The following is a 24685-nucleotide window of genomic DNA, read 5'->3' on the forward strand; positions in this document are numbered from 1 at the left end:
ACGACAGAAGATATTTTTTTTAAGTTGGTAGCCAAACAACATTGGTCCCCATTGACTTCCCTTGTATGCACAAAACCACTGAGACATTTCTCAAAATATCTTCTCTTGTGTTACACTGAAGAAAGTCGCACATACAGAATTTCCACCACATAAGCGTGAATAAACGATGACGGACAACAATAGTTTTGTGTGAATATCCCTTTAAGCCTAAATTTTCATTTGTCTTATGTTATAAACACAATTTAATTCACGCGAAGTTTAGCCTTGAATTTTCTGTAATATGCTATTATATAATACGCTTATATTAAGTTTATATTTAACAAAGTCTTTTCAGGAATCTCCAAAGCTGTTGGTTATGCTTAACACTTTAAATAACCCATAATATGAACAAGTCTCATAAACAGTGCTTATTTAGCTCAAATCAGGCTATAAACTGTACATTAGTCTGTTAAAGACATTAGTTTCGTGTAGAGTCATAGGGAGTCTGTGTTAATGGTCATCGGGTGAGAGTTAACAGTGTCAGGAACTCAACTCCCTGCCCACTCTCCAACAACATCCAGCACATTTATTATTATCACTCGGTCTGTGGGCCGGAATGAGTCGTTTCTCACAGTCAAGAACTGACAAATCACTGACCCCTTTAGATCCGAGACAAACATTACCTACAAGACCTGTGAACACAAATACACAATCACACTAAAGGTATTGACTCATATTACAAATATTTAAATGTATAAGTTGCGAGTAGGCTTGTATGACAAAGGTAACGTCTTGGCTCTTATAAAGCGTAAAACTTCCTTCCATGCAAAAATCATTTTCAAGCTTAGTATCGGTCTTATTTTCCAGTAAAAAATGAAGAAAAAAAAACATTAAAATCAAGCCATGTTAACTTTGTTATTTGTCCATTGTTTGGTTTAACACATGTTTTTCCCTGTACAGCTGCTTTGATAAAATGCAAATGATAAAAAGCGCTACAGACTGGCTGGTCTGAAATTAACTTCCAGTCTGTGTTTGCATATAATATAATTTATTTTATACTGAATTTATATTCATTTAAGTTCATATTTTACCGTATATTCGTCGCATTAAATTGTATCAAAACTACTCAACAGTTATTGATTTATTGCGGTGGTCTACCGGAAGTCTGAGACATAACGTTTATGTTGTCGTCACTAAAACAGTCTGTAAAAATAAACTTGACTTAATTTACTTGTGAGAATTACAATAGCATAACTGCTCAGAATAAATGAGGATAAAATATAGTTGATGTGTAAATGTGTAAAACAAGAACACACCAAGTACTAATGGGGTAAAAAAACTGCATTCAAAAGAAGTTTATTTTTGCAATTGTGTTAATTGCCTGTTGAAATGATGTTTAGATATTTTTACTGGAAAACAAAAACAAAACTGAGCTTAAAAATAACAGACTGCCAGAATTTTGGTGCATTTACCGCAAATAATTTTTCTACAAGGGCACACCCGTGTAGCTTTAAAGCTTTTTTATAACGCTTTACAATAAAGATTCATTCAACACGTTAAATAACGTTAACAAATAACAAACCTTATTGTAAAGCCTTTGTAATGCGTGTATGAATGCAATTACGGTCAATAAAATAAAAAATGCCACACATCCTCTAATCCAGTTTATTCTTTATCAGCAAAAGAGGAAAGGAAAAGAAAACAAAGAAAAAAGGCTACAGAATCTTTAATCTTATCCATATTTTTGTATGTTTTTATGTTAACCTAAAAAGGGCAAAGTAATGCAGCTCTATGCTAGAGTGAGTTAACCAGAAACACAAAGGAGGTTAAATAAGGATTTTTCTTAAGATACACAATATTCATCTCTTTTCTTCAGTTCTGTCCTTCTAAACATCTCAACAGAAAACCAGTCAAAACCAGTAAAAAAACAAAATGATAATAAAAGCGCCGGTAAATTGAGACTCTGACTTCCTCGCTCCCACCACCGGTGAACACACTCCTCCTCAATGCCACGGACAGCAGGGAGGAGAGAAAAAGAGAAAGAGAGAATTAAGAGAATGCAGAAAGGACGGTTAGCATGAGCAGGCTAGAGACTATCGAGAAACTGTCGGGAGGGCAAAAATGACACGGGAGAAAGCAAGAACAATGGCAGAAAACCTTTCAGCTGCTTTAAAACAGGCAGAGAGTATTTTGCGAGGGCTGATGGGAGTTTCACGAGGTTACAGAGTGTGTTTATTCAGACCTGAACGAACTACAGTTCCCAGACGAGCTGTGGGCGGCCCTTTCCCAGCTGAACCACATCCAAAGGGTACCGTTTGATTTTGCTTCAGTCCTCGTGTCGGACCGAGCGTCGAGAACGCGGCTGAAAGTGCATATGAGCGAGTGTGTGAGCGTAAAACGGGAAATCTCTCTCTGAGCCGCAGCAGAGCCGCCGCGTACGCAGAAAAGCAAAGGGGCAGAGTGACTTGGGTGATCCAGGTTGCCCCTCCTCCCTCAAAAAAAAAAAAAACGTCCACGTGATGCAGGAGACTTCCAGCGGTGGAACAGAAATTCCCAGAGGTCTGGATCGATCGGCATGTTTCCCATGGAGTCGATCGCAGCATTTGAGAAAGAGCAGTTCTCCAAAGTACAGACGGTTTGGGAGTGGGGAAGAGGTTGCGTCCTTTCCGCCGTGACCTTGAGGGTAGTTCGTGTGACCTGCTGACCTGTATTTGCACTGGGGGGTGGAGGCAGATATCAGAAAATTAAGGCTCTGTGTGTGTGATGAGCCCGAGGCTACTGAACGGGACACAGGTCAGAGGTCAAGCAAGGGTGTGGGGTCCACTGAGATGTACTGGAGAAATAAAGATGCCACTAGTGGGTGATTGTGTGCGTGTCAGATAAGTGGACTACAGTGTGTGTGCGTGTGTGTGTGTGTGCGTGTGTGCGTGTGTGTGTGTGTGTGTGTGTGTGAGAAGGGACTGGGGGGCGTTCAAGAGCACTCTTCTCCGATGCGCTGGCAGGTTCGGCCCACCTTGCGGTCCAGTTTAACCATCTTCATCACGGCCTCCTCTCGGCCACGCCCCAGATGGTCAAACATGCAGTCGTGTTGCTCCGGCAACCGGTGCAACATGCAGAACACATAACCTGAGGACGGATGAGAGAGAGACAGAGATAAGAGGTGTTGTATAATCTCAAGGTTGATTTTAAAGCGAAGGTAACATGCTATTTCATGCATTACGACTTCTTACACTGTTAAACGCGCTGGCTTCTCAAGCTCAACATGGTCAACTTGTCGCATGATGTAATATTTCTGTGCTCGATTCACTCCGCCAGGGTTCGTACAGGTTTTGGAAAGTTGTTTTCGAACATGGATTCCCGTTTCGTAACAAGGGTTCTTAGTCCCTTATTGGACAATTCTCCCAGAAAAGCAGGCCCACGCGTCATCCAGCGAGCGAAAGAGCACGTCCACGCGTCAATCAGCCAGCGTGAGAAAGAGCACGCCCATCAATGCCGCTTCACACGGCTGACGGAAGCTTAGCTGTGTTTGTTTGCTCACTGCATTTCGGTGATGAATGTTATGTAGTCCGTATGTAGTTGTTTGGCTAGTGTCTAATAATATTACTATTTATATTTTATTTATTTCATGTTAATATTATATGTATTACTCATTTACTATATAATAATTGAATTTAGTTCATTTTATTAAATAAACAATTAGTTGAATGGGTCCTGCAGTTCGGTGACAGTTAAACAAACCGTATGGTACACTGACATCTAGCGGCTGAGCTTCGTATCAGTGTCTAAATTCAAAATATTACAGATTCAAGTTTAGCCAAGTAACGGTTCTTCTATGTTTCTTTTGATTGTTATCAGAAATCATCTACAGGCACTCTATTGTTTGTGAATGTGTCCCGGAAGTTCAGTTGGAGTCACAAGAGTGCGCATGCGCAGTAATGTTCGCTGGATTTGGAGATCATTTGAAACTGATAGATGGTGCGGTCCCAGCGCTCAAAGATGCCGGACATGAACCGCACGCAGCAAGTCAAACTAAGTCTGTTTTGTTGGCAATCGGCGTGGACGTGCATAATGTAAACAACACGAACTTATAGTGAATCAATGCGATGATGTATTGTAAGCTCGTGCTGTAGTTCCGCCCCCTCCCGCACGCCTCCAGGCACTCGTCTTTTTCCGGAAATAATCGTACAGCTGTCTCTGTTTTTCATCAATTTGATCAAACTAAAGACTATGCAATACTACTCTATAGGTACTCAAGATTAATATGAGATTGGCCGAAACTGCATGCGTTACCTCATCTTTAAGGAGCATTTTAACAGCACACTCAGTTTACCAGCATGAGTTGAGAGAACATCCACTTACTGCTGCTTTTAAGACAACAACTAGCTCTCATGTCACCGACTGTTTATTCTGATAAGCTACCATGCTTGGAAAAATAAACTATACAGATATTAAATCATTTTCAAATAAATATAAAACCATATTTTTAACTTTTTCGAAGGAAAACTTGAGTAGGGTTTGCAAAACTTGACACGTGATGCTTGGAGTGTTTTGAGTGGTTGTGCAAATCAATCTCCGAAATCGATTTACGTTTTTAATGCGGCACGCTTCATAGGCACGACAAAAAATCTGCATTCATACTTCATGTTTTGTTGTTTTGGATAAATGCATGCAGCCGCAAATGTAAATGTCAACACATCTTATCCATTCTCCTGCTTTTTCCAGAGAGATTAAGTGCAGTAAATCACAACACATACCACAAACATGATGATCATTTCTAAGTAAATAAAACTTGCTCGGCACTAAAAGGAGGATCCATTTAGGCTTAAGAGCCTCATTACCAAGAGTTTAATATATTCATTAATACACGTTGCGTTTTTAATGAGTCCGAGATGATTAAAAGCATTCAATCCTTCAATTACAGCAGCCACAGAACGACACATACAAACGCACACAAACAACTGCATGCGACACAGCACAACCTGCTGTTCAATTTGGGAACTAATACACTGTAACAGGTACATTTGTAATACAGGTTCTCCTGTCCCGGTTAAATATGCAGATATGACCGTAAGTGGGCGATTCCCAAAAATGCTATTAAAACATTTGCTCTTTTAATTTGAGTGTGACTTTGGAAAAGGACTAAGTTTGGCCTGTTTGAAAACATAAAAAACTGATAAAGCGCATGTTGATGGCAGATGTAACGGGTCCGGGTAACCCACACAGGAATAAACGCTTGCGGGCGTTCCACAGACACAGCTTTCCCAACCCCAACGAGTTGAAGCTACGAAATTTTGAGCGTCGACTAACTGCAGGAGTGCCGTTTCAGACAGACCCCAGAGAGATAATGACTCAGATGTGAGAACAGTCGGATTCATAAGCGTATTATCAGATCAGTGGGAACCGCTATCAGACTGATGACTCTGACTGCTGCTGTACAATACCACCTTCAGTTCAACAAAACAAGATGAACTGCTGTTCACACTGCAATTATGCTTAACCGCTCACTTTATTTCATTACCTACAGTTAGCATCTGAAATTGAAATGGCCGAGGGGGGGTTAAATATCCTCTCTTTCGGTTCTGTAGGGATCTCAAAGTTCTTGCCAAAATTGCAACCGCTGCAGAAACAGACAGGTGAGAGATGAGCGCACACAGAACGCCCCTGAATATGAATGCCATTCGAGTAAGAATGTTTGGTAATGTAAAAGAAAGTCCAGAGAATCCGTCTGATCCCGAGCGATGCAACGTGACTGAACTACAATGCTTCCACTGCAGATAAACACGCAGGCCTAGAAGCATTACAGTTTTGTTGCGTCGCATCACTCAGGATGTCGATTTTTGAAAGAGATGACTGTGATACTGACCACAACGACAGGACCCCAGCTCCTGCTGTACGAGCTCCAGTTTGGTTTGGCAGCTGTGGCACCGCCGACGGTTCTTCTGCTTGGGCACTCGTGGAGAACCTTCAGAACATGAGGCCTCTCCCAGCCGAACACGCTTCTCTGGGGACGACTCGCTCTCTGAACCTAAAGTCAAACGCATAGACATTTTTACACTCTTGTGAAGTCTAATGTGCATTACTTCTGCTGGAATACCTGGCGCGATCAAACGGCCGAAATGAACTGTGCTTTGAGCCGTTCATTAAACACCTTAACTAAACTCAAGATAAGCTCTGAATGTTGACCTTAAGTGGAGGCTTCACACAGTTTATATAAAGATTATATAGTCCTTATGTAGCGCAAATAATTGGGCAGTCAGATTTGACGTCTGAAGCTTTTAGAAACTTTAAATGCTGTTCTAGGGGGTTACTATGGTGCTCTGGCTGGTTGCTAGGGCACTGGCAACCAGCCAGTGGTGACCTGTGCAGATGTGGCACAACGTGAAACCACTGCAGAAAACTTAAAGAGGATTTTTAAAACCTCTTTACGGCTTGAACGGAATTTCTCCTTTAGTACATTTAACCTACGCAGTCTTAAAAACGTGTTTGTCCAAGGATGGAGACATGTGAAGCTGTTAAGCATTGCAAAAGCAACCAAAGTCCTGTAAACATAACTACTACAATTTCTAAGTGAAAGAATTTGACTTGCAAAGACAGGAGATATAAAATATCTATTTGTAAAAAAAATTGTTTTTCTGTCGAATATAAAATTGGAGATTCTTTTATGTGCTTACCTTTGCATTGAATGACCTTAAACTGACAACTTATAAATTACTATTTATAAGCTTACAGTTGTGGTAATATAAAGAGTTACTTCAATGTACTTTCTCAATAACTGGTTTGTTCATTTTTACCCAAAAAAGTCACATATTGCAGTTTAAATATAAAACATCATTAACATGCGCTGAAAGATTCAAAATTCAAAAAATTGGTAAAAATATATTTTGGGGAAAAATAATCTACTGGGCGACAGCAGTTGTTTGGTCATCTGATTAAAATATGAAACACCATTTTTTAAACAATTTGTAAGCAAATTTTCACTCTAGAGATATGCATTGCTCTTGAATAGCTTAAATAAAGACTTTCAAACTGTAGTTGCATTTACAACTCAGATTTCCTTTGGTGTGATGTGCTAGACTATTAAAAGCCGTCTCGCACACACACAGGGTTGGTGATGAGGTGTACCTGAGTCACAGGGTCGTTTTGTAGGAGTGGATAGGGTGCCGCGAGCTGTGTCTGTACTGGAGACTTCTGGAAGAGAAGAGACAATGATATCATTATTACTCAACTTTAATAACTTTCAGCTCCTTCTGTCAGAGATCATTCCTACATTTGTGGTGTTCTATATTGTACTGACCACTAAGCACTCGTTTAATTTCCCTTTTGTCATTGCAACTCATCTAACTTTCATGAAACACAATATGATTTGTAAGCTATATTACAAATCCTTCTCCTTTTGTGTTTCACAAAAAAAGGAAACTAATACGAGGTTGAAATGACATGAGCGCGAGTAACCGTGTGCCCTCACCATCCTGTGCAGGAAGAGGCGTGGCTTCTGATGAAGGCTCCTCCGAGCTGGCTGGCTTGGAGGACAGGGTTTGGCTACTGCTGCTGCTCGACTCATTACAGAAGACTGCTGATTGGCTATTGCTGGAGCTGGGGGCGGGCTCTGGAGTGCAGTCCTCGTCTGGCTGTTTCTTCTGTATGTCTGTTGTAAAGGACAGAACAGTGTGAGAATTTCTTATACACATATATTTACGCAAACACAAAAACTATTAAATAGCCACAGTGATTGAAATGCAAAACAAACACTTACCAGCAAAGCATTTGGAACAGAGGTTCATGGTTTTGCTGGACCTGGAGAGGAAGCGGAAACAGATATTAAATTGCAGCTTATCGCGTGCATCACTATTGGTGAGAAATCAATATTTTCCAGTGTTTTTTTTTATGTGAAGCTTCTCTAAATCAATGCAGTACATATCAATCTCTTTAGCACAGACAAGTCAAATACTCTACTGAACAAACGTTATTTAAAAAAGTAAAATATTCCAATTTGTAATTTGTCCTGATAGACACAATCAGAGGAAAAATGGAACATTTCACTTTTTATTTTGTTAATACATGCTCACAATGCATGCATGCTATTCCTAATGCAAAAGAAAAGTTTGTCCGTAAAAAGTTGTTCTGCCTCTAAAAGGACTTTTCAACAACACAAATACCTTTTTGAAACCATTACTCTGGTAACTGATACTCTAAATATTCACCACATCACCCGAACAAACAAATGTAACGTCAACACTTGCAAAACGACGCGCAGAATCTCCTACAAATCGGCCTCTTCACTGTTCTATACCTGCAGCCTGAGGATGGTTATACATCACACACACTTTATTTACATAACGCAAACAGCCGTCGCATTTCCTGCACCGGCTCCGAGCTCTCCCTTGGGACGACACAGGTTGAAAACAACATCAACAGACCTTCTTCAGCACAATCAATCGCAATCATAATCAGCGCCCAATCAAGGAGGCGGAAGGAAGCATGGGGAGGAAGCAGGGTATTGTGGGTAGGAATAATGCATATTAAGCAGATGAGCGCATCCGAAGGCAACATCACCACATGAACGCGCTGACAGGGGCGGGTTGCGCGTGTATGAAAAGGTTGGGTTGCCATGGAGATGAGCTGAATTATGATGCGTGTTGACAGATGATGAGTTCCTGACAGCGAGGAAACGGTTAAACCAGATGATCCATCAATGTTCTTGACAGCAGGAAACCCATCTAGTAATGATGAAGTCACACTGGCTGGGCATAAACCAACAAAACACACCAAATCCTTTATGAATCTTGACACAACATGAACCAACACAGCGCTGTACAGTTCACCCAGAAATACAAATTCCGTCATCATTTATTCACCGTCATGCTGTTCAAAACCTGTATATGACAAAAGAAGATAGTTTGAGAAATGTTTCAGTGGTTTTGCGTCCATACAATGGAAGTCAATGCCAATGTTGTTTGGACACCAACTGCTTACAATGCCCAACAAAAAAGCTACAAGAACGGTATATGCCTGTGTCCAAGTCTAAGACCAATAACAATTATGAAGTAAACTGTGTTAATTCTGATGTTAACATTAAAGTTTGGAGTTAGAAAAGAGTTCATGAAACAACTTCACTCTGCTGGGGAAAAACCACATCTATGTTTCAGTGTGTGGTCTTCTGTCACATCACATCACTCCAAACCAATCAAGCCGGCCTCTCTGCGGATTAATGTGACATCTCCTGTTAAATGTCACCTGCAATTACAGCTTATGAAGAGACGCAAGAGCCCAATCACGACTTCAGCATGAACACACAACACACACACAGTGAAAGTTTCAACAACCTGACGAATCAAACAAATCAACAACACATCTTTAAAAAAAACCGCACAAAAATAATTTATTCACCTTTGTTATTTAAACTGACATCTACATTTATTCTGTAAAACTCAAAATAACATTTTTAACAAATACAGTATAAAAAATAACATTTTTGTTTCTTTCGTTTTAAACTTGTTAAACTTTTATTTTATACGTTTATCTTTCATTTTAATCTAAGTTAAAAAAAATTATTATTGGTATTTTATTAGGGATGTAACAATATTATCGATATCGTGTTATCGCAATAGCAAAATTCTATCAATATTATCGTGGTCACATGACTGCGCTGCACGGTTAATCGTTAAAACATCGCGATCTCAATTCAAACAACCACACGATCTCATTAATGAACCTCAACGGTTCTCGTGTGTCCATTACACCTCCGACTAAAATCATAACACTTCAATGTGTGTTGGTGCTGCAGCCGAAGCAGAGAAAGCATTATCATCATTAGGTATGAAACAGTCTTTTCAACCACACACTATCATTATTTCTGTGTCAAATGATCACAGAAGAACTGGGATTAAGGCAGAGAGTTGTAAACGCTTGTCTCATGCGTACGAGTTGACAAGCTCACAGTCTGCCCAAATTAATCTCACACCAAATAACAAACCAACAAAGTAAATACCTGACTGGCAACGAACTGCTCTTATGGATGTCTTTCAGGATTGTGTAACTTTATTCCGATTACGCTTCACATATAAAGTGGACAGGTTTGAAACAAGACTAACGATTGCAGTTCCAAAACAATTGCACAAATCCAAATGCGCGCTTATCTCTGTCATTACGGTAAAAACTGGTCATGAGCGTGTGTGGCGCTTATAGCTGTAAAAACGCTAATAGAGAAGCTGCGCTTTTAGAGCTTTTCATTAAGTTGGCCAGCATTTCATGTTTTCAGGTTATTTAAACTGTTTACAGGTGATAATACTGTGTTATGTTTATCAGTTTTGTCTTTCTTTAAAGACTTCTTCAAGCAGTCGAATATGCAAGGAAAATTGATAAATCTTTCTAAAGACCTTTAATTGCAAGTGTCACCTTAATAATTTGTTTTACTGTATATAATATATGGAAATATTTCATATACAAGTTACTTCAATGCATTAATACTTTTTAGGAAGTTAAACTTTTGCATTTAAAGTAAAACTTTAAAAAATGAACCACTTTAGTTTACTATGGTTTTTGTTGTAAAACAAATCTCGCTATATTTACTGTAGGTTAACAGGGTTTTTCCTGGCTCAAAATGAGGCGGAGGTGGTGCCATCCTGATCTTGTACACACACATGTAGGCCTACCGTACCTTTTAGTGGCTTAACCAAAGTGACTGAGTTTGACATATTAAAAGTTCTAATAAAATTAGATAAAAATGACAATTATTCAGTTATATAAAACATTACTTTTATTCAACCAAACAGAAATGTTATTTTAATCAAATAAAGCTTTTTTATCATTTCAACTAACTTTTCAGCCAACTGAATTAACCAGTCTTTCTAAATGAGCAAAGCTCATTCACATCTTGCATTCTCTGTGGTTCACTTTAAATGATTCAATGATCTCTTATATTCGCTAGTGACTGAAAAGTTCAATAGTTTAAATGAATCGGTTCAAATGAGTCATTCATTTTCGAGTCGTTCTAAACGCAATGTGCGTTCATACTGGCGAACTCGCTGTGTACAGTGTACGCTGATTCAACGATCCAACTGCACAGCTAAAGACATTACAATGATGTACGTCATGTTAATTTAATAAATTTCAAGAAATTAAACGTACTTGGATGCAAAACAAACAGCCGTGAAACACAGGCTGGCTCTTGTTCTGGAACTCTTTTTAGAGCCTCAGTGTGCTGATTACGAAACAGCGCCTCCACTGTGGCGTAATGTCGCAACTGTTAAATGCACGCAGCATTTCTTGTGAAGACTCGCAACATAATTTTGGCGAGAGCCTGAGGCGGCACGACATTTGACGGAGGCGGCCGCCTCCAATTTCTCTATGCAGGAAAAACCCTGGTTAACCATGAAATATGTAATAATTTTGAAGCAAAGTCCTAAATATTACATATCTAAATAAACTATTTTTTGTCAGAACCTCTAGAAAATGATGTATTCCTTTTAGTCATCATTCAGAATCGTAAAAGAATTGCAATCTCGAAACAAAAGTATCGTGATTCTCAATCTATCCAGAATCGTGTGGTTTTTCCTGGCTCAAAATGAGGCGGAGGTGGTGCAATGCGCATGTACTAGGCCTACCGTACCTTTAAGTAGCTAAACAAAACACTTACATTAAAGTTCTAAAAATTGGATGGAAATGACAACTAATAAGTTTATAAAACATTCAATTTTTTCACCTGAACAGAAAAGTTGAAAAATTTCAACTAACTTTTCAGGCAATAATTAACCAGTCTTACTACGTAAATGAGCGAAGTTCTGTACTGGTCGGTAACTTGTGTACTTCAGACTGTAGTGGGTGGTCTGACAGTAGCCCCGCCCCTCGAGACAACCTTTGACATCATACAGTGGTTGCGTGCACACCTGTACTAAACAACTTGTCAAAGTATGTTCTGTGCATCCCGGCAAAGAGTGCACCTTCTGAGAGAAAAGTCAGCTTTTGTGGGCGGAGTTTGGAGGAGAGACGTGAACTGTAAGGGTTGTCAGTCAGAATTGCTTGCATGGATGGTTTTTTTCCTTTAAATCATTTGCAGTGCAACCTTTAATAATCCAACAGTTTTCGTTTATTCATATTTTTATCTTATAATGTTGAATGACACTTTTTAATGAAGTGTTTTGTTGTTGGGGTACAGAGTACAGTACATTCTTTCAGCAGTCAGTTATAGGCTCTTCAAGAATGGAGAGGGCTCCATTTTTTTTTTTTTTTCGCCTACTTGTTTTGCTCAGTTTTATTTTAAGTTATATTGCATCACATTGGAAAGAAAGACAAAATATAAAAAGCACATTTTGACCATGCAGTTTATGCAATAGTGAAAAAATTTGAAGAAATACGAAAAGCCATGTTCAGTGTTCGGTATTCGGCCTTCGGCCAAATATCTACATTTTTTTCGGCTTCGGTCTCAGACAAGAATTTTCATTTCGGTGCATCCCTAATAACCTACTGTTCCCAGAGCCTGGACAGGCGGACAAAGCTACGCATAAAAAAAATGCCTTGCATAATCACAGACAGCTCAATTTCAGCAGGATTTAGTGGTAATTGCGATTAATCATGCACAGCCCTATTAGAAATACAAAATAAATAGGCACAGACATTTATTATTATAAACACAAACTTTTATTTGGGAAGCTATTAATCGTGATTAATCATTGAACAGCCCTATTTTTACTTTCAGGGGCTTATGCCACGATAACAGCTGGCAGCTCGTACATTATCCCGCCTATTACACGGCTACTTGCCACATGAGAAAAAAACTGGACATGAAATATTTCATTAGCTCACTTTTGCCGAATGCAGACCTTCCGTGAGGAAAAGCTGTTTAATTTCGGTTTTAAGGTAATAAACGACGTTCAAATGTCACGAAAAGGCAATTTGGTTGAATCATTTGTCAATACAATGTCATATTAATATAATTTATGTGTCAATCGCAGGGGACGCCGCATCCAAACACAACAGATGATCTCACTATCTACCCTTTGTCCCTGCCACCAGCTCCCAAAAGATACCGCACGCTCGAAAATGAGAAGACCGACGTGCTAACAGGTGTTAAAATGTAGGTGTCAGATGGAAGTATGGAAATGAAAAATGAAATTCCATAGCTGCCCTTCACACTTCTGCCCTCTATCTGCACATGCCAAGAAATGACTTTGGTACGATAGCAAACCTCATACATCTGATGTCAGTAAAACTACCCTAGAATCAAAATGAGAAGACGAAGGAACAGTTCACCCAAAAATGAAACGCTGTCATATTTACTCACCCTCGAGTTTTTCCAAATCTGTATCAATTCCTTTGTTCTGATGAACACAGAGAAAGATATTTGGAAGAATGCTTGTCACCAAACTTGGACCCCATTGACTACAATAGTAGGGAAAACTGCTTTATAAATGTCTATGTTTTGTTAAACACCAAAGAAGATATTTTGAAGAATGTACCAAAAGCAAATCGTACTGAGCACTTTTGACAACCGTTGTCATTTTTCCTAGTGGTAGTCAATGGGTCCAAGAACTGTTTGGTAACAAGCATTCTTCCAAATATTAAATTTATACAGATTTGGAACAACTCAAGGGTGAGTTAATGATTTTGGGTCAACTGTTAATCTAATTATCTCAGGGCTCCAGACTGCGACTAAATGGTCGCATTTTGCGAACGGTTTTTGGTACTCGTGCATGTGCGACCTGCCAATTAGGATTTTGATTTTTTCTAGTTGTTATATCTCATGTGAAAAGACGAGTAGATTGCGAACCCACCAGTGTAAGTCTATGTGTGTGAGAAGGGGAGTCCAGAGCTGAGCGCTGTGCACGGCTGGGTGACTGATGTATCTCGCTGTCGTCGCGTCGGTCACAGCTCAGCTCATCATTGACAAGTTTACAGACACAACGTGACATTACTACAATTCGCTGTTTGCTGTGACGGATTTTTTTGAGCCTGAGGACGAACGATTTGAAATTTGAGCAGTTCTAAACTAAACAAACCGCGGAGGAGTTCAGAATACGCCATTTATCTGTTTATTACTTGAGACTAGGCACGCACCGATATGTAAATTTTGGCCGATAATGATAACCGATAATTCTTAAACGTTGGAAGTCGATAACCAATATATTGGCCAATATACAGTATCTAAATATTAATATAAAATTCCATAAGATTTAAACAAAATGCAAAAAGCTTTTATTTTAAAACATTCACTGCAGAAAACAAGGTAACCATTAGTTTGTCATTGGCTCCACTGGTTGGCGCTTAACACATGAATGAGGGAAACGTGAACAAACGTTAACTAGTCAGAGAAAGAGTTTAGGATGGCAGTTAGTGCTCATAAAATAATAGATGCTCCGTGCATATATGAGAATGACCGTTAATGTGCACAGGTTTAATGAAAGTTGCTGCACTGAGATGTTTTCAGGTTTATTTTGATTAAGCTGGTTAACACTGAGATGTTTTCAAGTTTATCTGAAAGGTTCACAGGTTTAAATAAGAGGCTGTTATATGTATAAATGTACCTGGATTCTTTAAGGAGTAAAAATGTGTCAGTTCACAACGATAAGCTTTAAATTTAAGCATAAAATCTTTAATTTACTTGAAATGTTGTTGGTAATATGCTATTAATTTACCTACTGAAAACTTAAATAAAGTGACAAATGTTGCACTTAACCTTTTCATGGGCATTTTGTTTTCATAGTCATAGATATCGTGATGTATCATTATAGGATTGTCAAGCGAGACATTGACAATCGCAAATTCGGTGCATTGTGGAGCATGGGAGATCCTCAGGCCAGTTGAGAGAACTGTCACTTGCCCGATCGGGCCAGTGCTGTATCGTCATGGAAAATTATAATTTGTACATTTTTAAGACTTGCCTATTTAAATATTTCCAAGAAGATGCAAAAGAGGACTGGATTCGGTTCTCACGTGCTGCTTGAGATACGCGCGCGGACGGAATGCCGCATCAGACAACGCGCAAAATACTGAATTGAGTTCTCTTTCACGTCTTCTTGCTCTTAATCAGACATATCGACACAAAATTATGCCAATATTACCAATTATCCTTAAAAAAGTAATCAATTATGTCTTAAAGAGGCAGCAGCATAATAAATGTCTCAGTTTTGTTCATCAAACAACAAAGACAAAAAACACTCACTGCTCTTCACTGATTAAATTTTAACTTTAGTAAGGTTAAATAAATATTAGATTGAATACTGTGAAGACTATAAAGTATACCTGATAACTACTATTATTAGACCAACCTAAAATGCACTGATTATTTGTATGTTTGCTTTATTACATTTATCTGTGCTATTGCACATACTTTGATTACTTGATATTATTTTATTACTTACGGATTAGTTGTCTTCAAAAATATTTGAAATTTTGAGTTATAGGCCAATAGTTTTTATGGTATCATACCCTTATTTATTAAAAATTCCATAGGTGAAAAACAAGAAACAAATAACTAGATATTATTTAATACTTTTTTGTGGTGGGGCCAGTGAAAATTTTGGCAGGGCCAGTAAAAATGAGAATCACTTGCCCGACCAGGCCAGTAGAAAAAATCCTTAGCGTTGATCCCTATCGTGAGCCATGTATCGAATCGAATCGTATCATGAGGTACCCTGTGATTCCCACCCCTAAGTGCAACCCCAAAAAAAATTCTTAACAGCCACATGTCTAACAGGTCTCAAGACAGAAAGCATATGCTTTTGTTCCTATAATTTACACATTCATAAATACTGTATCTGCATGCTGTACCTACATTAACAATGTTTTGCTAATAGCAGTAAGTGAATGATCATGACAGAAAGACAGTACTGTACTGTATTTTAACTTTGAGCAGCGTGCAGCTGAAGAAGTTTAAGCAGAGGAAATGATTTATGATTTATCGGCTATAATATATCAGCCTAAATTTTATTATCGGCCGATACCGATAACATTAAAATTAGGGTTGGGCGATGTCTACCAAATTGGCATCGGACGATTCCTACAGTGAAACATTGCGATGGACGATGACATCGGGGGGGCGGGGCGAGGGTTATATCAGTTTGCTAGATGACCATCTGCCAAAACATTAAAAACAATTATATCAGGGCTCCAGACTGCGACCAAATCACATTTCGCGACAAATTTTCAAGACAGCGTGAGCATTTTTAAAAGAACTCGCGCATGTACAACCTGCAAATTTGGAATTACCATCAGGTCGTCATTGACAAGTTTACACGCACACAACGTGAGAGCATTACTACGATTCACTGTTTGCTTTCACTTTCTACGTCAGTCTCTGTCTCGCGCATACACCCGTTGTGCCGGCCCGACATTGTAACGACTGTCAGCTATCGGCGATGAACGATGTCAATGTCTATTGCCCCAACCCTAATTAAAAAGACCATTTATTGGCCGATACAGATATGGCCGATAATTTATCATGCATCCCTACTGAATCATTTCCAATCCGTTCACAACAAGAATGAACGACAGGTGAATGCTCTAGTTAAGTTTATGTGAAGTTATCTTTACATTGTGTTGTGAACATGATGAAAAATGTCCTTAATACACAATAAAATCATCATAAGAATGTATTAAGACAAGGCCTTTTGTTTTGCTTTAACACTATATCCAATAAAATATATACTTTTTCATACAAAATGACATGCACTTTTTTCCTCTGGTGTATTCAGAGTTTATACAGTCTCTTTACTTAGCCCTTAAAGCTTCTCTGTAGGCTCTGCCTCCTTTTAAATGATGAACAGAAGCAAACCACTGTCAACTGCAGTTAAATGCATAGACAGGTAGTATTTGAAAACTATTTTAACACAATTACACATATTTACACTTCTGTACAAATGTAAAAGCATTTAAAACAAAAATTTTCAACATTTTTGCACAGAATTAACAAAAAAACTCTGTATGTCCCTGGTATTGAATAATGTTATATCCCTCTGAAATTAAAATAAAACTGCACATTGTAATTTCTATGAGTTGACTGTTTATTATCAAAGTATTTGTCAGTAATACAGCTATTTTGGGGAGAAATGTCAATAATTGCATTGCAGGCTGATTTAAGGTGTGCCCCTAGCAGAGCGGATCCTTCCTATACGCAAACTACGCAAGTTGTGTAGGGCCCATGCACCACCAGGGGGCCTCCTTGAGTACAGATGAAAAACATTATAATGTAAACAAGACGCGGATTTCTGCCTTCGTCATTTGGAAATTTCCTTTTTAATACTTAATTTATTTAATTACTGTGACATACTCGGACATCATGCAGTGCGCGCAGGTGATGACATGCGCATAATGTTATGATGCATCTTTACACATGGCCATGGCTTCAAAACGAAGCTATCCGTCTAGCGGAAAAACGGCAACAACGTGAAGCAAAAAGAACAAGAAGGCATGTGTTTTGTACTATTTCAAAGTCTTATTTAGTTTTGCCAAATTATGCAAGTACAGAAAGATTTACAAATTTAGTATTTGTCGACTGGTATACAGTTGGTTTGACTGTGGATGTTCGATAGTCGTGGATTTAGGGACCGTCTCCAAAGTTACATGCACATTAATATTCTAACTTCAATAGCGTTTACAGGGAATGACTTACAGTCACAAAACCTGTACAATGTTCATGTGAGTCTCGGCTATAATGCACACCACTACAATCCATTGTATTTCGTTTGCCCCATGACAATGTGTAATTTTTGTGTCTTCACAATTAGAGAATTATTGATGTGTTTTTGTATGCTTTGCTTTCTTGACTAAACTATATTTATCATGTTTATTTTTGTTATTAACTCACTTGGTTTATAAAAAGCTAGATGGTTCAAGAGTCAAGTATTAATTTAAGTAAATGACTCTTTACATGTGAATCAAAATGTGAATTTAATTTAATACTTAATTGTTCTTAATGTCAGTTTAATGTTTTTTTATTTCAGTTTTAAATCATTTAAGTGTGTTAATTGATTTATTATTTTTATTTCTTATAGTTATCTCATTTGAACTATTATGACAAGGGCCCCTCACAACGGTTTGCATAGGGCCCCCAGACTTCTAGGATCGGCACTGGCCCCTAGTAAAAAAGTTAGTCTGGAGCCCTGTATCTATCATTTTTTTAAACCAATGTTTTGATCACAAAGTTACAATGGAGAAAGGATATATAGCAGCACCTGTTGACATTTTAACAGCTGTCCTCCCTTTGATGCCATCTAATAGTTAACTACATTTCCAGATAACCTGCACCAAACATTAAAGCCATCAATCTTGACATCCTGGTGGATTTGAACAGATTTGCTTTTTGAAAGGCATAAGCTTTAGCAAAATGTTTCTCATTTGTCTTCTCTTGTTTCAGACTCATATGAAACACAATAAGCAATGAGATTCTGATCATTTGTAATAACATGTGCCGTTGCACAAATCAGGTTTCTTGACACAGGTTATCCAAACAGCAGCATTTGCTTGTGTTATTTAACACCAGGGTTTGGCAAGTCTGCACAAAGTTCACAGTTACACAGCCATTCACATGTTTTAGAAATGGATTTCAATGTAAAACAGGTTAACTGAAACTTTTCCTGAAGCATAGGCTTATTAAATAGGGCAGAATATAAAACCTATCGAAATAACCACCCTAACCATGTAGTTTTATGCAGATCTCAGATTTAACAGTTTTTAATGGGAAATACCTGACACCACTGTCATTACTTACATCACACACCATCCGTATTATAAGTGAACTGTAATTTGGTCCACATTAGTCCATTCATCCTATAATGAGATATTAAAGAAAGAGAATCCTCATAATAGGGCTGATAAGAACCAAGAGAAATATTGCTACAAAAACACAATCCTGATGAAATTCATGAGCAGATGATTTTTAAATGGTTTAAGTGGGCTTTCATTGGGATTGTTTGACCATCCCAGTAAGATTATACTGTACTGTGATTAGCTGCAAATTATCCAAAGCAATACAATATGGCTAAAATGTTTAGTGCAAAAAGACAGTAAAAACCCAGTTAGGACCCTGGTATATGATGCTACACTGTTTTTTACTAAATCAGCACAAGACATTTTTAAATATATATATTTTTTCATTTATTGAAACAGACAGAAATATAACTTTTGCTATCACACTGAGAAGCTATCAGGGTTTTTCCTGGCTCAAAATGAGGCGGAGGTGGTGCCATCCTTATCTTGTACACGCACGTGTAGGCCTTTCGTACCTTTAAGTGGCTTAACCAAACACTTAACATATTAAAACATAACAATTACATGAAAATTACAATTATCAAGTTATATAAAACATTTATTGTATTCAACCAAACAGAAATGTTTTCAAATCAAATAAAGCTTTTTATCCTTTTCAAATAACGTTAACTTTTCAGTCCACAAACTGGCGAACTAGGTGTGTAACGTACAGTGTAACGCTGATTCAACGAGCCAACTGCACAGCTTAAAACATTATACAATGATGTACGCCACATTGATTTATAGGGATGCACCGAAACAAAAATTCTTGGCCGAAGCCGAACATGATGTGAAACACTTGGCCGAAGGCCGAAGAACACCAAACATGTTTTTTCGCATTTCTTCTATTTATTAAGCTATTTTTTTCACTATTGCACAAACTGAATAGTCAAAATGTGCTTTTAATAATTTGTCTTGCTTTTCAATAAAATACAATACAACTTAATATAAAATTGAGCAAAACAAAGTAAATTCAAACAAAAAATTGAGACCTCTCCCTTCATGAATAGCCTATATTAATTGGGCCTATAACTAGGGCTGCACTATAACAGAAAAAATGTTAATCACGATTATTTTGCTCAAAAAATTAATCTCGATTAATAATAACGATTACTCTTTTAGTTAAGAACTTTTTTTATTGCATTTTACAGCCATAAAACATTAGGCTATAAACAGAGATGTCAGAACATAATATTGAGGCTTCTAACAGAGATTTTTTAACTCTGGTAAAAATAAAACTGTTCCTCTTTTTGACTTCAGCCTTTGAAATTCTTGATATTGTACTCTGTGGTGGCTTTTAAGGTGGTTGTGTTACCTTGGGACGTTTTGACGGCACAGGAGCACAGTTTGCACAAGACTCGTACCTGATCAACATCACATTCGTCGAACCCGAAATAGTTCCAAACAGCGGAGTATGACGCCTTTTTGGGAACTAACGAACGTCCTTCTGCGCCTTTCTTTTGTTGCTCCGCCATTATGTTCATTCAAGCTGTCTAACGTATCTGTCAATCCCGCGAAGCCAGCTTCTACAAATATGAGAGAGCGCGCTCGCAAACTAAACGCTGTCACCTCAGTTGTGACGCAGTCTATCATCCGTTACTCCGCCAATTGAGAACAACAAACAGTTTGCTGATTTTAGACTGTTTGATTTGTGCTTGTTCCCTTACACATTAATATCGCGAAGATTTCAATTAATTAATCATGTGTCCCACTTATCGTTATCACGATCGAAATACGATTAATCGTGCAGCCCTACCTATAACTGACTGCTAAAAGAATGTAATGTAAGTTACTCTGTACCCCTACAACAAAACACTTCATTAAAAACTGTCATTCCACATTAGGCCTATAAAATAAAAATACAAATAAACTAAAACTGTTGGATTATTATAGGCTACATTGCTAAATGATTTGAGAAAAAAAAAACATCCAATGCAAGCAATTCTGACTGATGCGGACTGACAACCATTTCAGTTCACGTCTCTCCTCCAAACTCCGCCCACAAAAGCTGACTGTTCTCTCAGAAGGTGCACTCGTGGATGCACAGAACATACTTTGACAAGTTGTTTAGTACAGGGAACTGTGTGCACGCGACCACTGTATGATGTCAAAGGATGTCGCGAGCGGCGGGGCTACTGTCAGACAGCCCGCTTCCGTCTGAAGTAAAGTTACCGACCGGTAAAGACGCTTTCATTCGGAAATTTACTTCCGTGCGGCAAGTACCGTTCTGTGTCTTTCTGTGACACTTTAAAATGCTCCACACACACGCACGCACTGCCAAAATGTTTGCGGCAGTAATGAAGCGCATGCGTCTCTCTCTCTCTCTCTCTCTCTCTCTCTCTCTCTCTCTCTCTCTCTCTCTCTCTCTCTCTCCCTCCCCCTCTCCTCTCCTCTCTCCTCTCTCTCTCTCTCTCTCTCTCTCTCTCTCTCTCTCTCTCTCTGCGCTGGTTGCTGCTTGATCGTATCACGAGTCATGTTCGGTAAAATTTATTCGGCCACTTCACATATTTTCGGTGGCCGAACATTCGGTGCATCCCTACTTATAAAATGGCCAAATAAAAAGCATATCATAAGTTTTTACAACTGCTAAACTTTACATCACCAGCAATGTCCAAACATCATCAACCATCAGCAATTACACTTCTCCTTGTAAAAATAGTGCTAGATGCTAAAAATAAATTTGATGGAAAATATAGCAGACATTGTTCCTGTAGAAACTGTAGGATTTCAAATTTATCCGCGCAAACCAGTCAAACTGTTCGAATCACAACTGAATAAGGAAAGAGGATCTGTGATTTGAATCTGTGAGATCCACAACCAAAAATGTCTCATCAGGCCTCTTAATGTATAGTCACCTATATATGTAAAACAAAACACGGTAAGAAGATATGGTTCTTTCTGCCATGATGCAATATAAAGCTAGTTTCTGAATTGGATTCAAGTGATGAAAGCTGCGAAACTGAACGTTGAAACTGACACATTGCACAAAGCTAATCGCAATGTGTCAACGTGTTTATCTACCCCACCACACACGCCTATGTACACACACATACCTGGAAGCAGACTTCAATCGACAACTCTATGAATAACATTGTACTGAGTTGACCCTTGGCTAAGCCCCGCCCTTTTGGTCACCTGTGCTTACTTAAGACAAGCTTTTCGATATGATAGCTCATTCACAGCCAGTGGGTTTACTTTTAAAAGATTACATACATTACACTGTTACAACTTCACATAACAATCCATGCTGAAACATGCCAACTACTTTCTCTAGAAGGACGGATATGCAGAGGATCAGGTCCTATACAAAGCCAAGAACAAAATAAGGATATGCAGACTTGTCTATGTTTTACTCGTATTAGTGGGCATGCATTTTGGCATTTGGGAATAATAGCATCTAACTTCCTACACATTTTCACAACCAACTTGTGACTGTTGATGTGTAAATGCGAATGTAAACATAAAAATGCCATCACCAACATATGCATTTACAATAAATTGTATTCCGTCATATTTTTAAGACATATTTTTATTTTACATTTTTAACAAGACACCAATGTGAATAACAAGCACAACACCACTAATACAATATAGGAATGCCATGGAACAGATCACATGACCACAACACGTGGGTAAAAAAGACCAGTTGTAAATTCTAACCAAAAGAATACACAAGATTCAATTTTTGTATAAACAGACCTGTTTTAAAATAGATTAGTTACTGAGGAATATAAGGGTGGCGTTGGTTCAATTATATTTCGTTTGTATTATTATTAAATCAAACAGACCATGATTCAATGATTTGATACATAATCCATGTAAATAAATGCATATTTGAGTCTGACGAATGCTTTTAAAGCCCTGATTCATGTCACACCCAATGAAAAGTTAATCCGTCATGATTCCTTCATCAGTCTATATGGACACAACGGATGGGTGTCAAAAACTAGTGAGCTGCCTCCCTACACATCAGAGGTAGTACACACTTTACTGCCTATGATGCTTTAATGTACTGTTTAGAACGTCAATTAACATCATTTTGAAATGCACCATTAACATGATCCAGTTACAGTGGCTCAAACATGCTACACATGGCCATCATGCTAAACACACTAAGTAGGCAGCATACTACATTTTGACAAATTATTAAAAAAAACATGCTCATTACAGTTCAGGACCCCTGCTATCTAGGTTGGTAGCACACTAGGTTTTGAAAGCCAGGAAATTTTGCATGCAATTATGATTTCTAAACATGCTGTCTAGGAAGACAGATCACTAGGTTTTTAGTTAATTTATTCTCCTGTAATGTCCAAATTGCTACTAAATTTTGTGATGCTGCACAAAGATTATCCCACATATAATGCCAAAAACTGACAGCAACCTATGATGCCCGAAAATGTTATACACCAAAAAATAAACAAAAAGGACCCCTGTTATGAAAAACATTATACTGCCCAAGTAGGATTTGGAATAGTCCAAAAATAATATCCTTACATGCTAAACATCTTCATTTCCAAAAACGCTGTTTTTATATCTAACGTCGCTTACACGACTGTGAGACACAGCAAATGATTGTTGATAGAGGATACCCGTCATCTGTCAGTCCTGCTCACAAGACTCATTAAAACCACCAGATCAACTAAATTCTACGTTAGTGGAGGCCTTCTATTAAAATGTGTCGTGTGTTTGATGAAAGTGCTTGTTATATTTGTGTGTTTGAGGGGGAACACCAGCTGTGAATGTAAAAACAGGAGTGGTTGTTCCCCACCCCCATCCCATCGGCCTACAACAATGAACAACAAACACTACACATTTCATTCACATTTATCACCATATCCGCATCAGATTCGCCTAACAATCATATTTACGTATTAAATGAACAATCTTACCCCCAAAATCCGCAAGGGCAGCGGGGAGGTATACTGGGCGGCTTGCTGCGCTCGCTCCCTGTGTCCCCCATGGCGACGATGCAAAAGCGGCGGGCTGCTGCAGGAAACACCAGGGATTCGCTTACGGCCTACTGCTTGTGTGGGAATTCCTCGGCTTGACGTTTGTCTAAAAAACGGGTTACAACGCAATCCCACACCGAAAAATGCAGCGTAAAAGTACAAAATGCCGACACGAGCGGCCACCAAAATGAATTTGACTTAATTTAAACAATATACAATAATTTAACGGCCGCGTACAGTCCGACGGACCGCACCGGGAGTCAAGGCCGATCAGCTGGCGAGTAGAAGATACCAACTGATGAATAGGTGTTCTTAATCATGGATAAAAATGATTCCGCGATCAATATTGGACTTTTGTCCATTTCAACACAATACTTTCCTATAACTGATAAATACAATTAGTATGATGTTCAAATGTAAGCAGACAAATTTTAATATACCGTGTTCGTTACGTTTTAGAGACCCACTGATCCCCGAAAAGAAAGTGGTAGAATCCAAGCTGTATTCCTTGTTTGTAAAGGGGATTTGAGCTTTAAAGCTGTTTAAGTACAAAACCTGCTACAGGCTATGCATACGATGATCTGCTCACAATGGCCTTGCCTAAAACACATTCAGCAAGACACAAAACGACTACTTTAAAAATACCAAGTTTTGCTGAAACCTACATGACACATTGAAAAAACACTGGCTCAGGGCCACATAGTAGTCTCTTTCTTCCACTCCATTGAAATGGGAGATATGTTCAATTCTATGTTCACAATATGTATTCTATGTGTGCATTTTAAATGACTTAGCCTATTGTGAATAGTGTTGCAAATATTCAGGGCATAGGCCTATGTGTTACTAAAAAGGCGACGGGTAAATGGAAAGTAAATTAAGCTTGTTTGCCAGGACACATGTGACCCGGACAACAAAACCAGTCTTATGGGTAAATTTTTCGAAATTGAGATTTTTACATAATCTGAAAGCTGAATAAATAAACTTTCTATAGATATGTGAGTTGTTAGAATAGGACA

The 24685-nt window shown here is 38.4% G+C and overlaps 1 protein-coding gene across 2 annotated transcripts; it reads right to left on the reverse strand.

Annotated features, from left to right (window-relative positions):
- Window positions 1-1630: 1630 nt before the first annotated feature.
- On the reverse strand, window positions 1631-23949 carry zfand3 (zinc finger, AN1-type domain 3). Of its 2 annotated transcripts, none has more exons than XM_057342547.1 (6): window positions 23610-23949; window positions 7733-7773; window positions 7445-7624; window positions 7102-7164; window positions 5843-6004; window positions 1631-3105 (listed from the first exon to the last, which is right to left on the reverse strand). In XM_057342547.1, exons 1-6 carry the CDS (start codon window positions 23678-23680, stop codon window positions 2951-2953), a joined length of 672 nt encoding a protein of 223 aa, XP_057198530.1. In that variant the 5' UTR covers window positions 23681-23949; the 3' UTR covers window positions 1631-2950. The 2 variants fall into 2 exon arrangements, with proteins under 2 accessions (XP_057198530.1, XP_057198529.1); XM_057342546.1 differs by having other exon boundaries at window positions 7102-7167.
- Window positions 23950-24685: the final 736 nt, after the last annotated feature.

This window comes from Triplophysa rosa, linkage group LG9, assembly GCF_024868665.1.
Source record: "Triplophysa rosa linkage group LG9, Trosa_1v2, whole genome shotgun sequence".
In the NCBI taxonomy this organism is placed as follows: Eukaryota; Metazoa; Chordata; class Actinopteri; order Cypriniformes; family Nemacheilidae; genus Triplophysa; species Triplophysa rosa.

Bases quoted from the DNA above. Each gene is read 5' to 3' on its own strand.
- zfand3 (XM_057342546.1), bottom strand. From the start codon at position 23,680: ATGGGGGACACAGGGAGCGAGCGCAGCAAGCCGCCCAGTATACCTCCC. The intron at 7,774-23,609 runs GTAAGATTGTTC...CTTCCTCTCCAG, and splicing joins TGCCCTTGCGGATTTTGGGG to GTCCAGCAAAACCATGAACC. The intron at 3,106-5,842 runs GTCAGTATCACA...ATCCGTCCTCAG, and splicing joins GCTGGGGTCCTGTCGTTGTG to GTTATGTGTTCTGCATGTTG.